This window comes from Manacus vitellinus, unplaced genomic scaffold (assembly GCF_001715985.3).
Source record: "Manacus vitellinus isolate BGI_N305 unplaced genomic scaffold, ASM171598v3 scaffold_9_pilon, whole genome shotgun sequence".
Classification (NCBI taxonomy): domain Eukaryota; kingdom Metazoa; phylum Chordata; class Aves; order Passeriformes; family Pipridae; genus Manacus; species Manacus vitellinus.
Window position 1 is genome coordinate 21,899,605 of NW_021940917.1, and position 16,249 is coordinate 21,915,853.

Here is a 16,249-nt window from a genome sequence, read left to right on the forward strand (position 1 = left end):
GCGAGGATGTGTGTGAAAAGCATCAAACTAATGCTTCACTTTGTGAAAACTTGCATTTGTTCTCTCTTTTTTCTATTCCATGTAACAAAGGTACTGTCTCAGTAATGGCTGGGTATACAAATCTCAAATATGATTTATTCCAGAAACAAACCTGGCATGCAGACTGAATCACCTAGAGAGCCTTTTCTAGGTTCCAAATTCCTAAATATTGAAGTGCTAATTGCAATTCGATTGCAAATAAAAAAATCATTCACTGTAACCTCACCTATCTCTAGTGGCACAATAATGCTCTGAATAAAACATTCAGAAAGGAAAAGGCAGGTGGAATTTATTTTGCATTCCTCGTAAATTTTCACAGCAGCTTTGTAAGTCCTGCAAAACATACTGTCGTATCCAAAATAAGGCATCTCCTCCTGATTTGACTTGAAATTCAATAATAAACTGCAGGTTTAAATACAATATAAGTACAAGAAACTATTTTTTACTTTTGCAGAAACAAAAACAAACTACTGTATTCACAAGAAAGTAATGTCCTGTACTATGGTCATCAGCTCAAGCTGTCACCTTTTCCATCTACTGAGTTTCATACCAACAGTGACATCGTGGATCTCTCTGTTTGGCTGCAACACCACTATCTGAATCATATCTACCTGTTGCTCCACAGTCCAGTCAGGGACTGGCAAGCCTGTGGAGGTATTTGCAACACATTAGTAATTTTATTCCAAAGCTGGAGGCTGCTCCTGAGCCCTTGCCCCAGGGCAGGGCTGCCCCAGTGGCTGTGCTGAAAGAAAAGCTCACCAAGTACCTTGCGCAAGTGTGAACTGAACTTTTCCCAGCAGTTCCCTTTTCCCACCCAGTTTTACGGTGCAGTCTGCAGAGCTCTGTTCCATGAGGGTGCCTTCAAACAATGCCCAGCCCCAGCCAGGACAGCTGAATTGTGCAGGCTGAGAATGTGCTCAGCTCCAGGCAGTTGCCATCGCATGGGAAGCGACCAGAATCCATCTGTACTTCCACGCCTGCCAGCTTTCTACAGGCTAGGAAAGATCAATGAATCAAAGTTATTTTGTCCTAACAGAATTCTCACCACTTCTGGGATGCCAAGCACCTTATATGGTTTGTATTAGCATGACTGGATTTCTGTCAGTGAAATAAGATGCCACCACTTTATAGCCCTGGCCTCCCAGGCAGAGCTCCTGCACAATGCAGCAGTTGTGTGAGAATGGCTCTGTGCCACCCACATGACTGACCATGTTATGATCTTAACTCATTTCACTCACAGGCACTGCAGAAAAAGCTCCAGCCTCTCTTCTCTCCCCAAAATATACCACATTATGATCCTGAATACAGGGAAAGCATTATATAAGCGAAGAGCATTTCAGTCAACTTGCTGAGACAAGGAAAACCAACAAAGAAACTTTCCATATGCTGTGCAGGCAAGATATTTTAAAAAAGCGATACCTACAGTAGGAAAGAAAAGAAAGTTGAGTCTACAGTGAAAAATCTGGGGAAACACACCATAAATCTTTCTGCTCCATCCACATTCTGTATTTTTTACAGAATTACTGAATGATTAGATAATTCAGTGACAAGTAAAACACACTTGCAGAAACATTGTCAAGTCTTAAATAGGACTGAAAGTGCCTCACCCACTGTTCTTCTCCTATGGCCTATGTGATCTCCCTCTTGACTTTTTCACTATTCTGCAGGCCACTCAGCCATCCTGTGACATTGTATGCACACATTATAGGCCTATCTGACCAAATGAAGAACAGAAACAATGACAGGGGTCTTCTACTTAACAATTAACAGATATTGCAGTGTTGTATTTTGTAGCTAACTGACTCCATTTTATTTAAATGAAAGTCCTCAATAGCTTAGTCAAATCAGAAGAGATGTCATCAAGATTAGGCAGATTTAAACAACTACTAGCAACCCAAAACTTTCCAAGTGTCCACATTCTGCCAGACCCTGAATATTGAATAAATGAAATAGCTGTATAGAACAGCCACCTTGGAAAGAAACAAAACAAAAATAACCCCAGACCCACCTTCAATTCTGTTATGCTACTGTGCTGTGTGATGGCAACTGCAGCTGCTGCTTAACAACATGTCCCATTTCTCCTCAGACAGCTGAACTTTCAGCTGGACTTTGTCATGTTCAAACTGCAGCCAGCTTCTATAATGCTTCTCCTGGATGCAGGATGTGGTACATCATGGAGATGTCTGTAGAGCCTGTCTGTGAGCTATTTTGTTATGTAGTGGGAAGCAGCATAGTAAGAAATTAGGGAACAGGAAGGAAAAACTGAGGACCAACTCCAAATAATTGCCTCCCACTTGTCTGACAAGGTCTGAGCCACAATGGATTCCAGGCACAGAAAGAAGATGGAAAAATGGCTTTAAACTTTGAAACATTCATTGCTTTCAAAATACTGTTCAAAGGTATCTTGGATATGCTCAATTCAAATAACTCACATCAGTGAATTAAATATCTGGAAAACAAACTTTTGTAGTTTGGTGTTTTCTCAGATGTTCCAAGGTTTGAAGTGTAAATGGAAAATGAAATCATGATTTGTTATAGAAGTGGACTGCAAAAAGCACGAGAGAGTCACAAATTCTGCAGTTTGGCAGATGCCCTGCAAGCCTCTCTTGGCATCCAAGCCTGGGGCAGACCAGTCTGAAACGAGATTTAAGCCATCAGCACTTGTGGCTCAGAAGTTATGCACTGTGAATCAGAAATACCCTACTGAACTTTTTTGGTTTGGTTTGGTTTAAGGTTTTTTTTTGTTAGCTGAAGCATTTAAATCAGTGTCTGCCTTAGAAGGGAGAGGCTGCCTACCTGCTCTGATCCTACATATCTGCAGTGAGACCCAATTTGAGAGAGGACAGGAACTATGCTGAGCTGCTGAGAAGACCCGGGGCAGGACCAGCTTGAGCACTCCTTGAAGAGATAAACCCTTACATTCCAGGCAAAGGCTGAGTCACACCTCTCTCTGCTCCTGACTGTCACAAAGAAATCAAGACAAGTTAGACAACCTGCTGCAAACCCTCTTCTTCTTTTTTAAGCAAAGTGTTCAGTGTTACAGCGTTCAGTGGTCAGGAGTACCAAACAGTGCTGCTGGTAAACCACTGGCTGAGCACAGACTCACATCCCTCTGTGAGTGCAGACATCATCAGGGGTGCAACACTTTACAACAAGCATGCTCCACTTTAAAGTAACATATGGATGCTTCAGCAATACAGATAGAAAAGCTTTAAGAAATATGAGTCAGGACTTCCCGTGCTGTACTTGTGCAGGACAGAAGGACCCCCAGTAACAAGCTGCCAACTCCTAAGCAGGCAGACAAAATTTTATGTACAAATTTTAAGACCAAACTTTGTTTAAAATACAAAAATGGACAGAATGCAGTTGACAATCTCACTTACAAAAATCCTGGAATAAACCCTCTGACACTGACAGTTTTCTTATTTTTATTGGCCTGGCTGCAATTTTTTTTATAGTTTTATTTTTAATGATCCATTTTTGATGTTTAGTTACTGAGAACACTTGAACTGCAGTAACACAAAAGGATGACTGTGAGTGATTTGTGTCTTCACAAATTAAATTTAGACAAGAACAGGCTCGGACTGCGGATCTTTGTCCCTGGGTAGTGACACTAATAATCCCCTATGCACACACTGGAGAATGAGGCAAGAACAATCCCTTCCTCAGGTATGTGTGGCCATGGGAGCTAACGTTCCCTTTAAAGGACTGTAGGTGTCTGGTGTCTGATGACTGGTAAAATGCTAATGGTAATGTTATCTCAGTTGTACTTCTAAGTAAGTTGTCTGCTAAGCCCTTGGTTTCACCTTGTAAAATAAAACAGAGATTATGTTCATTTCATAGAGGCCAAAATTTTGTGGGTTTGTTTCGGTTTTTTTAAACAAAAAATTCTGTCAGACTGCTTGTGTACTTTTACATGACACTGCAATGAAAAAAGAAAGCATGAAAGTGGAGAGAAAGGAAAAACCTGAGAAACTGAAGCTTGTGGCCTGGTGCTCACAATCCACAGGCATGAAGCAGCAACACCACAGCTATTGCTTTGATCTATCTCCCTATTAATCCCTCTTCCCACAATAGAACCACTGACATTTCACTGGTATTCAGATGTGATTAAAATATATTCTAATACCTATAAATAGAAATGTTGGTTCAAACACTAATTAAAACCAAATATAGCATTTGGAAAACTGTATCAACAAAAAAGTAAAAGGGTGCAGTAAACAGCAGCAGTCGAAATGTTGCCCCTTTTTTTTTTTTCTCTGAGAAAAAGCTAGACCTCTGTTCTATAGATTTTTATGTTAATGTTTGGATTTCCAAGTGTTTACAAGCATCCACCCAGCAACTTCAGCATAAGAGTAACAAGACAGACTATGCTCTCTCCTTCAATTCTGATTATTACCATAAAGTTCCAGTGATAACAGGGCAAGTCATGCACACTGACTTTCTGCAGCCTTCATGGTAGTTTTTAATTAAATGTTAAGTTACCTTGTTCCCACATTAGTTTGATCATATGACACTTCACAACCAACCCTTGTTTCTATATACATGTATCTACACATCCTTTATTTTCCTGACTATTCTACCTTCTTACCCTCCCTCCTGCATTACTATCTACTTGGAGCAAAGGCTTATTGCAAGGCAAGGGGGACTTTACAGCTTTGCTGCCTTAACTGTCAAAACTCTCACAGCTTGAGAAAACCATGGGAGTTCACGAAATAGCCAGCTCTGCATGTGGTAGTAAATATGTAGTGGTTTGTCCCCCAAAGATATAGAGCACTTTGGAGCAGGGATGGAGCCTTTACAATATTATATAAAACAGTGTTTTCCTCAGGGAATGTTCATATCACTGGCACTTACTAGAGACAACTGTAAAGAACTGAATCTCCCTTAAACTCAAGCCCCAAACCAGAGCACACCACAGTCTCTCTGGAGAGCCGAGTGAGACTTCTGAGCACACAAAGAGGGACAATATGAGCTGAAAATGGGGAATAATAATTTTAGAACATGACAGACACATTTGGAGACAACATCACAACTAAACGAGACCGGGCTCTACTATACAGTCAGCATGCTACATGAAAAATTGAACACTTGAGTAAATGTGCTGCTTGAGGTGCCTGTACAACAGTTTGGACACCCAGGCTGGCCTCTGCTCCCTTGGTGTGCAAACACACCTGAGCCTACACAAAACACACAGACACACTAAGTCGTTAAGGCACGTGAAGATGCAAGAATAGCGGAGTTCAGATCATCCAATTTCAGATTTAGGCATGTGAAAAGAGAACTTGAGTAAGCCTGGTTCCTGGTGAACACTGTCACTCCCAGGCAATAACACAATGGGGTGTGTTGGGTAGATTTTTTCTGAAGAGACTTACCTCAGCATCCTGCTCCCGGAGCTGGTATGTTCTCTCCAAGCACTGCAGTGTTCTAGGACACAATGTCTTCTCCTCCAACAGAAACTCCAGAAGTAAGACCAGCTGGTCAGGGAGAAGCTAAGAGAAAAATAAATGCCATGTGTGAATGAAGATCTCTACTGACTGAGCAATTAAATGGAAACAAACCACAGAGGACAGGGTTGTGATAACAAGTACTTCCAACATGTGCTCAAAATACAACATGGACTTCTAGCTGGTTTCTGAAAATCCTCAGGGTTTATGTGTCTGTATTCTGAAAGATTGTGCTGGGGCACAATTAAGACTTGTTTGTCATGGTTTTCGTTACTGTGGTTAGGTCAGATTTAAAACGTGTTTATTGAAACATAATCGTAGCTTAATAAGTAAGATTTGTATTGAATGAATAAACTAAGTAATTCCATTTTGTTTGGGCTTGGAAGAGATAAGTGAATCATTTACAGTGCACAATTTCAGGAATCAACTAGGCACATGAATGTATAATTTTTTAGTAGTGCTCATATATAAGCATTTGCAGGATACATCTACAGCAAACAAAGAAACACAGCACAAATAAGTGACTCAGAGAACAAGTGTTGTAATGACACATTTTGAGGCACATTTGTGGGCAATGAGTCCCAAGTCATTCATCATTACATGGTAAAGATACATGAACATTGTGTGGATATATACATATATACAATAGTTAGTTGCCTGAACCTATGATTTTCAACTTGAACCTAATGTAACCTAAAAAGAAAAAGCATAAGAAGTCTGTTGTAGCAAGTGCTTAAGTGCTTTGTTTAATAGGCTTATTGGATGAACAAATAAATAATTCAAACAGAGCTCAGAGAGAAATTACACCAGCTGCCAAGAAAAAATCTACTGGAAATTCAGGATACAAGGTGATCAGTCAGAAGTTGTTTATATGCCCCATAACTTTCCCCACTATTCGTCATTGCAGGGCACCAAGAGAGAAAGGGGAAAGGAAGGAAGGATGTCAGTTTAAGTTTTTGCAAACAAAAAGAAACCAACACTGTTCAATTCTAATGTTCTGAAGACAGACTAATGAAAAAAGACATCCTGTTACTCTGACACCCCCTCCAGTTTTTACCACATCTGGACTTTCTGCTCCCACTTTGCTGCCTGCCCATGTCCCCAGCCCTGCTGAGCAGGGATGAATTTGGCCACAGGAAATGCCTGACATCCCACAGCCAGGGCTGTTCACGTGGACCGAGCAAGTCTGGATCCCTGATCTCTGACAGCAAGTCCATGAAGGTACCACAGATCTTCTGGTAAGTCTTGATCTGTAAAGTATTGCCATTAACAACCAACACAGCAACATGACATTTTCTTCCCTTTGAGACTGATGTAATTTAGCATTAGTACCTAAATCAGAACAAAGAGAAAAAGGAGATTTTAAGGCTCTGCCTCACATTTTGATTTTCATTTTTTTTATTATTCAAGTTAGTTGCATTCCTGAAGACTAAAAAAACCTCACATCTTACTGGCTCCTACTGGAACATTTTCTAAGTGATACCGAAGCCTGCTAAGAAAATGGCACATTAAAAATGGTCAGACATTTAAAAATATTGAATATTTCAATTTCAGGACAACTATTAAAATGACAGTTTGGACGTTTATTACATAGGTCAACAGCAGCTGCCTGGGGGTTGGTGAGACAGGCTAAAAAATATAAAAGGGAAAGCTTCTGGGAAGTGGTTCTGCTTGGAAACTGAATTAATTCTGAACACTAATAAAATCTGAAATGTTGCAGAACGCCACACACAAAAAGGTAACTTTTGATTTAGAAAGCTTTGCCTGCTAACTACAAAGACAGCAGAACAGCATTTAATTTAACCATAGAACAGCTGCTCAAATACATAGGTGCAGACCAGCTGAGGGTTACTATTTTATAACATATTTCCAGTGTAATAGCTATACGGATTCAGCCACAGAAAGATATTGTTTAGGGAAACATTACAGAATCTCACTGAAGTCAACAAGAGCAGTAGCAGAGCAGCAGCCATGCCCTTAATTTACCCCTGCTTAGTGCTGCATCATGGCTGAAGACTTTCCAGAATTATAGGATAAACACTTATCGGTTCAGATTTGGGACTGCAGAGTAAAAAAACCAATCAATCAAACAAAACAAACAAAACCCCCCACCAACAATAATAAAACCGAAACCAAACCAACCAAGCAAAAAAAACCCCACAAAATCCAACCCAAACCTGCCTGAGCTCAAGAAGCATTCGGCCAATGCTCTCAGGCACACAGGGGGATCTTTGGGGTGCCCTGTCAGGGCCAGGAGCTGCACTCAGTGATCCTGATGGTCCCTTCCAGCTCAGCATCCTCTATGATTCTATGATATGGGAACGTGGCTTCTGCTATTTACCCCCATTCCAGCTGCTCAAGATTACACTGTACAGGCCAGTTTCCAGCTCGAGGACTAATGACAGTCCAGGGCAGGAGCACAAACCCCAGCAGAGGGTGGGGGCACGGGCAGAGGAACTGCAGGCTCCTCACGGCACTGGCACTAGTGGGCGCAGCTTGTTTGTTCGCCGGCTGTTTCCAACACAAGTAAAAGTAGGAACATTCTCTTCTCCGTCTTACCCCTTCCTTTCACTAAAAGAGACTCCATCAAAGAGAAAAACCCATCTTAAGTAAAGACACAGAAAGCTTGGCCGAAGTTTCACGACAGAGGCTGCTACAAAATTCACCCAGGGATGTAGAAATCCTCCTTTCCTCAAACAAAGCAATACGAATATCACTATCTCCAAAGCAGCTTTTTAATGGTTATAAATAAGCTTAAAAAAATCGCACTTGAATTTTCTGCCAAAAACCCCACTCTTCTTATTTTTTTGTTTTCCCCACTACCATCTTATTTGTCCTGCCCATCTGTTACTTCTCATCTTCATACCTGGAGAATTGTTTGGGGTCAATTTTCCATTTGTTTGCCTTATGCTTTAATACAAAGGGGCCCATGCTACCAAAACATAAATGCTGTAGAGAACAGAACAAAAATTTCTTTTCAAGTATCATGAAGCCATTTTCCTTTACAACTCATATTCTGTGAATGCATAGTGAAATATCTAACACACATAAAAAAGTACATAACACAGCTACAACAAGTTACAGCAGCATAAACTTCACTTTATGAATGTGTTTCCGTGTTAAAGGCATTCAGAAAACAACCATAACATCCTAAACACAGAATTCCAGTGTTCCTCTAAAGTAAGTTTAAAAAAATCCCCATGCTCTGAACTGCATTGGAGAGTGCTCAATCAAAATGTTCAAATATACACAATTATTAAAGCAGATCACTTCAATCAGGAAATGTGGTCAGGATCAAGAAATATTTTCATTACGTCGATGATTGCTGCAACAGGATCTATTTATATTGTAAAGTAGATAGTTCCTGTCCCAACCTATGGCTGCTGCATGGAAATCATAAACTTTTCCCAGGGCTGCCCCTCCCCCAGTTGTGAGCACTGACACTACAAAGACAAAATAAATTAATAACCTGCGACCAAGCACAGCAGAGGTTTTCTGTCATGTCCCATGTAATCAAACATTTTCCCCACTATAAAGCTGTATCCCAGCACTGTACACATTATTCTGCCCTTAAGACAATAAAACCTCTGCTTGCAACCTTTTGAAAGAGTTCACTTTGTCCTGCCACTAAACAGCCACTTGTCCCCTGCTCCCCCTATTACCTGATGTGGCTCTTTTAAAGTGTGAATAACACAGCTGTTACCCTTAAAACAAACTGCAGATTATATCATTTATATCAGTGAATATCAAAACTAGGTCTTGTGTTTGAAAAAGGCAAGATGAAAGAATTAAAGAAAATGTAACCAAATAGAAAATATAACTAAGACTATTACAGAAACAGCTTACTGTGGCTGAGATTCACAGTGCACTAAGTATCTGGGAAGTAAGAAAAGCATACTTTGTATTTTATTCATATCAGCACACAAGACACTCAAGCCGTTATACCTTGTTACAAGAGTATCTCAATGCATTAGTAGCTTTTACAGGGTTTCTGCAAATAATCTTTGAAAATAACTCCTATGAATTTTCTGAGTACAACCCCTAACCTGTAAAAAAGCACAAAGAAAGCAAATCTTTCCTCTTCCAAGATCTGGTACAGCAGCTACGGAGGTCATCAACCTCACATCTCAAACGACCACCCACGTGAAGGAGTGTATTTATCAATTCCTACATTAACAAATGAAATAAATGCCAGATTCACCCTTTATACTAGAAAAAAAATGCCACTGAAACATTTGACCACTGACCTTTCACAGCCATGAAATGGGACACAGATACATCTATCTGAGTATCCATAGTCCCAGCACTTGCACTGCACCCCTCAGCCAGGACACAAATCACTAAAGCTGTACAGCTGGTATGCTGAATATCCCATTTGCTCCTGCCTGCATTTGAATGAAGTCATTGAAAGCCTCCTTGGAGGGGAAATCTGCCTCAGACTAATGCAGCAACCGATTGACAGTGGCGTGATTTCTATTATTATTCCATTATCACACTGGGATCTGTGCCTAAATGAGCATACTTCCTCCCTGATGCCATTTCCTTTTATCCTGGCTCTAATCTAAAAGTGGATCAATGAGAGTAATATACATGATGTCACTTCAATTTACAGCCATTGCCTCCTTCTCTCATAGGCACAGATGGATCGATTCTTCCCAAAAATGGTTAAGAAATGCACAGGGAGATTCTCCTCCGAGAAAAGAGTTCTCTGCTATATTTGTCTGTGTAACCACAGCAAGGAACTGTTTACATGGAGCAAAAAAACAGGGGGGAAAGGAAAAAAAAAGTCACTACTGTGCACTGGAAAATGCTGGCCGAAATACAAGAAAAACAAGGCCCAACAACACTGAATTAAAGCAATTTAACCTTTGAAAATTATACAGAAACATTTGAAATTTCTAAGGCACAATATATTTCTCCTGTATTTCTTTGGGGAAGGTAGTCTTGAGTCCCATTCCCAAAAACATGAAATGTATTTTCATTTACACTTTTACAAAATTTTCCGAAGTCAAATCGAATTCCTTCCCACTCCTCTCTTAGGAAAGAAAGGGAAAACTCCCATTCCATAGCTCATGGGCTTCCTTAAAACAGTTTAATCATAGAATTCTTTAGGTTAGAAAGAACCTCTAAGATCATCGAGTCCAACACTAACCCTGCACTGCCACGTTCACCACCAAACCCTGTCCCTAAGCACCAAGTCTACATGTCTTTTAAATACCTCCAGGGATGGTGACTCAACCACTTCCCTGTGCAGCCTGTTCAATTTTCTCCTAACTTGCAGATAAGAAAGCAATGCCACTAGTCCAGGAGACAGGATTTATAGGTCCAGGCCATCTCTGCAGCTATACTCCAAACCAGTCAAACAAATTCCCTGAGTGAATCTCATGTTGTAAACTCTGCCCATAGACAATTTGCCTTGAAGGCTCTTTTCTGCAGGTTAAACAAAAAACTTCTGTAAAACAAATCCGCCATTCCTCAAACTGTCCCAAAAATTGTTAACTCAGAAATTCAAGAAAACACTATTTACTCAACATTTTTAAACAGACTTTGTCACTGTTTACCTCAAAGCTATAATTGTTTACCTCAATATTATTCAGATGCTGATCAGGATAGCCACTTCTTTTAAATAAAAAGGCCTGCCCCACCCCCAGGGCTAAATGCACTCATATCAAGTAACACGTGAATTCAATAAAAATGTCCACGCTAACAGCTGCTCACTAGCACAGGGCAATACTCTACCGAGGAGTCTTGCTCTGAAAGAACTAGCCTGCAGTTGGATTAATACGCAGAAAAATAATCATCTGAAGTTGACACAAAAATGCTTTGAACTGGTTTGCAAAGTAAAACCCATCTTTGCCAGAGGCTGACAAAATTTCAGAAGCGTGTAGTCTGTTCAACTTTATTTGGGTCAGTTTGTTTACGACTTTCCTCTTGCTGGAAAATCAGCTCCCCATAAAATGCTTATGAAACATAACTAGTCCTCAGCATATTTAAGAGCAAAATAAATATCTTAGTCTGTAACTGATTCTCATCCCCTTAGGAACTGCACTTGTGTGGTGTCTCCTCCTGTGTGCAGCTTTTCTCAGTCGCTGCACAGATGGCTCTGTCTGTGCTCAGCAACTTATTTTTCACATCCATTTCAAAGACAAAACCCAGGGATCATCCTGGCTAATTATCATGGAAAAAAAATATTCCTAGGAACTTGGCTTCAAAAAGCCTTATTTCAAAAAGTAATGACTGCAACAAGTTAATCACCATGTCATTTGTGTCACACTTCCAAACGCTTTTCCTTGGACATTTACGTCTGGCATGACTTGCTTCGTACCAGCAGAACATAAAAATGACACTGAGATCAATTTATTTAATAAACAATTGCACTGGCATTTTGTTCCCAGTTTATAACATAAAAATTAAGGTTATCTAACTGATAACCTGTCAGAAATAATTTTACAGCCACTACCTACTCAAATAGAAAGGATTGGTTTACATATAAACACATTGCTGGATGAAGGACACAAATCCCTGTTTTACTATCTGTGTTGATAGTCCGGTTACACAATACCAGTAAAATTTGTAAAAGGCCAGCCTTTTACTGCTACCAGTTCATAACCTGAATTTTTTTTTCTTAACCTATAGTACAAAGTATTTTCCCATCATTTACTTAATGGAGAGAAGATCCACTTACAAAGAAATTCAACATCTGCAACCTAATATAAATGCACTGAAATGTCAAAAATTATTAAACTTTTATGATCTAACATACTGCTGAGCCAGCAAAATGAAAAACAGGTGGCTTTCCCTACAGGTTCAGTCAGGTTATACAGTGCTTTCTCTCAACCTTAGTTTTTTCAAAGAAACGTTTCACCGTAACTTTACCCTCAAGCATAATAATTCCCTTTTAAGCATAATAGGCTACACATTTCTCCATTCTATCCAGATTATCATCCCTGCCACTTACCACCATGCTTCTAGCATGTACTCCTTCTGCTTTCAGATTAAATGGCCACAACAAGACAAAGTGGACACAAGAAGCCAGATTCCACACCTGAAGTCACACATCCCAGGACCATCACTGAGGCATACCTGGAACAGCACTGCTGTGACACAAACTCAAGTTGAAGCTGGCAACAAGATCTTCAGTCACCCCTTCACCTAATCCCAGAAGAGCCCAGCAGTGGAGAGGTGATCAGAATATCAACCCTGTGGTTAATGTTCTCCAGCTGTAGGAGAGCAGCTGGCACTAAGATTACCTTTTTTCTCATCTAACAACCCACACAACACAGGCACTGCAGGGTCAGCAAACTGTCCATCTAACCACAAAAATCAAAGCCAAGGAGACCTCTGGATTTATTTTTCAGACTCTAGGACTACTGCATATTAAAGGATTCATAGAGAAGACCTGCTAACAAGTCTTAGTCAGCAATTGGTGGAAAGATTTCACACTCACATTGTAGCTGGCATGCAAGGATTTGCCTCCTAATTTGTCCACCCAAAACACTTATAGGTCTTAGCTGCTCCAAATCATGCGCTGATGCTGATCATGGCAGCATAAACCACTTTCCTTGAATGATCATTATCCAAAAACCAAAAGGCTATGGAGTGTCCCCTGACACAACAAAGGGAAGTAGCAGACTACAGCAGACACTGAAAACTGAAGAGCTGAAGAACCATAATCACTGAATACTAGTCACAACCATCAGTGAGGGCACCCTCAGGCCTCAGCAGATTTCCTTTATTTTTCTGACTGTAAGTCAGAAAAGAAGCAGAAAGATGGACAAAAACTTGAGAGCCAAAGAAAATTAACTCATTTTTCTAAGCTTTGAGAAATTGCAAGTTACTGGCCAAGTAACCTCATCCCCAGTACTGAAAATGAAAAATCCTATATCTGGAAACTAGCCCAGGCAGTTAAGCTACCTCTTCAGTCCAAAATATCCTTGCAATAGAACTGAGCAAGGGCTAGCTTGAAGAAGTATCATCTTTTTCCTTGAGAATTTGGCACACAGCTGACAGTTTCTGGAACAGAAATTTGTTCAGCCTATACCTACCACTGCAGGACACAGTCAATGCCCAGAGTTCAGCTAGGATTATGATCATCAAGGATCACAGGAATTCACTGGGGGTTTCCCAAATTTCTTATGTGTGAATAGGTCTTTGGGAAATCACGTGTTCACCAGAACATGTCCCTCTGTGATAAGTCAAGTACAAAGGTACTGTATCTGCCCCAAGCATATGGCATCATTCAGAGAAAGAACCTGAAGAAGGAGAGAGAAAACAACTTCTTCTTCCCCTCAGAACTTTCACCAGCCTGGCTGCTGCCAAATAGAGATTTATCAATTTTACTTTGCTCATGGCTGCACAATACAACACCACTTCACCAGGGAGGGCTGTCTGGGGTTCATCTTAAAGCACCACTGATGTCACAAGCCTTCCTGAAGGAAAGGATTAAAACAGATGGGATCCTGCACTTCCATCTCTTAACCATTTACTTCTGGAATCCACAAGAATCAATTCTGTTTTCTACCCTTTTTACTTCCAGAACAACATCTGATAAGTGCTTTCATGTTTAATTTTGCCACTTGTCTTTTAAAATTCATACATCAACTGCATTTCCAGACCTCAACTAGCAATATTTTCTGGTTTGTCTCCAGTGCACTGTGTGTCCAACACAGCCTGTGCATACTCACAACAATTTTTCTAACACTCCACACTAAGCACAGACAACATTACAACAGATGTAGCTCTAGCAGGCTAAAGATGCAGACACGCCAATCCACGACCATCAGCTTCTAGAATTCTTTCTTTAACTAAGATCTCAAAATGTCCACGACTAAAACTATCCAGTTGATTGAGAGAACTCTTTCACTCTTTCAGTCACCCAGTTCCACAGCCACTTCTCAGCCCAATTACCTCAGCATCCCAAAATGAAGCCTTTGGCACTTTAGAAGATAACTGGCACCAAACACAGCACCAGGACTCCAGCAACACAGGTTACCTTACAGCTGTCACATTGGTCTGTAAGTTCTTACACTGGTTCCCACCACAATCCCCACAAAACCAGGCCCTGCAGCCGACACAGGTGACACCAAGGCAGCCAGGGGAGCTCAGAGGTCAGAGCAGAGTGCTGATAATGCCAGCTAACAATGCCAAGGCTGTGGACTTGATCCCTGTAGAGCCCATTCATTCAGAGTTGGGCTCGATGGTCCCTGTGGGTCCCTTCCAGCTCAGAATGTTCTGGCTGCTGACTGGGGAACACAGGTGACAGCCAAGGCTCTCCCTCTGATCCACAATTCGCCACTCAAAGCATACTGACTTCTTGAAATGGAGTCTGAATTTGTCAAGGGTTGATCTAAAACCTGCACTGTCAGCTAAGGCCTGGTCACAAGCATCACCACCTCCCACTCCAGATGCAGGGCAAGTGTCTCAGTTTTGCCTGCTCTAGAACAAACACATAGCAACTTGTACTGAAGGGGAAAAGGAAAAGAAAAAAAAAAAAGGCAAAAAAGCGCAACCCTTTCTCTCTCCCAAAAAACCCTTCCTGAAACAAAACACTTCACTGCACACAGCTCTCTCCAGGGGCAGAGAATGAGACAAGGAACAACACATGATATGTTTGTTCATTGCTTAACACATTGGTGAGAGCTACTCAAATCCTATAGTGATGAGTGTGATATGGAATAAAACAGGCTTATCCCATTACTTTATATTGCTGATTTTAAAAATATGGATAAGCTTTTAATTAAAACTGTTGCAAAAGAAAATTAACACTGAACAAAACCAAAATCAAGCCCTTAAAATATCTGAGAAAAAATGGATGAGTGTTGCATGACACCCTTATTATGCACAGTGCTATTTAAAAATACGCTGTAGTTATTAGCAAGGATAAAGCTGCCAGATTTCCTCTTTCAAAAACTATATTTGCCCTATACCAGAGCATCAGAACTAACTATAAAAATAATGAAAGCTTACTGGACATTAACTTTTCCAAACTGCAATTTGACTTCTGGATTTTTAGCTTGAAGGAGTGCAGGAATTAAGAGCCTGAGACAGGATTTTCACACCATTAGCATGTGCAGGAGTAGGGCTTCTAAATAAAAGAAAGGGCAAACCAAAACCTAAAAGTTAGTTGAAATACTAATGTTTTCAGAAGTAATTACCAGATAAAATGAGCTTGAAGTGTGACAAAAGTTTAAGATGTGATTCTGCTCATGTTACTCAGATGAGACTTTCTGTAATGTCAGGGATGATGTGTGAACTATTAAAAGGGATCGGGAGTTACTTTATCTGTGTACTGACTGGTACCTCCACATATAGACACAGCATTAATAATTACTCTTAGATCCAGATAATGGATTTGTTTCTTGACTTATAACTATGGGAAAACTCTATTCAATGTAACAGAATTACACCAAAGCGTTAGCCTCTGAAGAGCTCTCTTGAAAGAAGCCCCAAAATCAGTACTTCCTGGTGTTTATAGAAATGTGTGCTGGTTTTATGACAACATAAGTGATAGAATCTGAAACAACATTTTAGACACACTAAGTAACTACTAAGTTGGTGAAGGGGTGGGAATAAAAATAAGATATTAAAGGCATACATTCCCTTATAAATTCACTCTCGCATCTGGGCTAAAACTAGAGACTTTAAATACGATGCCTCAGAGTTTGTTGAGTTTTTTAACTTTTGTAGATTTTAGAAGTAGTTCTATAGTAAATGTAGATCTTAATGTAGCTGTATTATATCCCTTATCCTGTAGCATAATGTTT

At 40.3% G+C, this 16,249-nt stretch overlaps 1 protein-coding gene across 6 annotated transcripts in view; it reads right to left on the reverse strand.

The window, feature by feature from the left end:
- The window catches only part of AOPEP (aminopeptidase O (putative)), a 151,887-nt gene that overhangs the window by 19,127 nt on the left and 116,511 nt on the right, over positions 1 to 16,249 (reverse strand). For all 6 annotated transcript variants that reach the window (XM_018086009.1, XM_018086007.1, XM_018086008.1 and 3 more), the window contains one exon: positions 5,415 to 5,531. In XM_018086009.1, the coding sequence (XP_017941498.1) occupies positions 5,415 to 5,531 (117 nt within the window). The remainder of the gene's footprint in view (positions 1 to 5,414; positions 5,532 to 16,249) is intronic.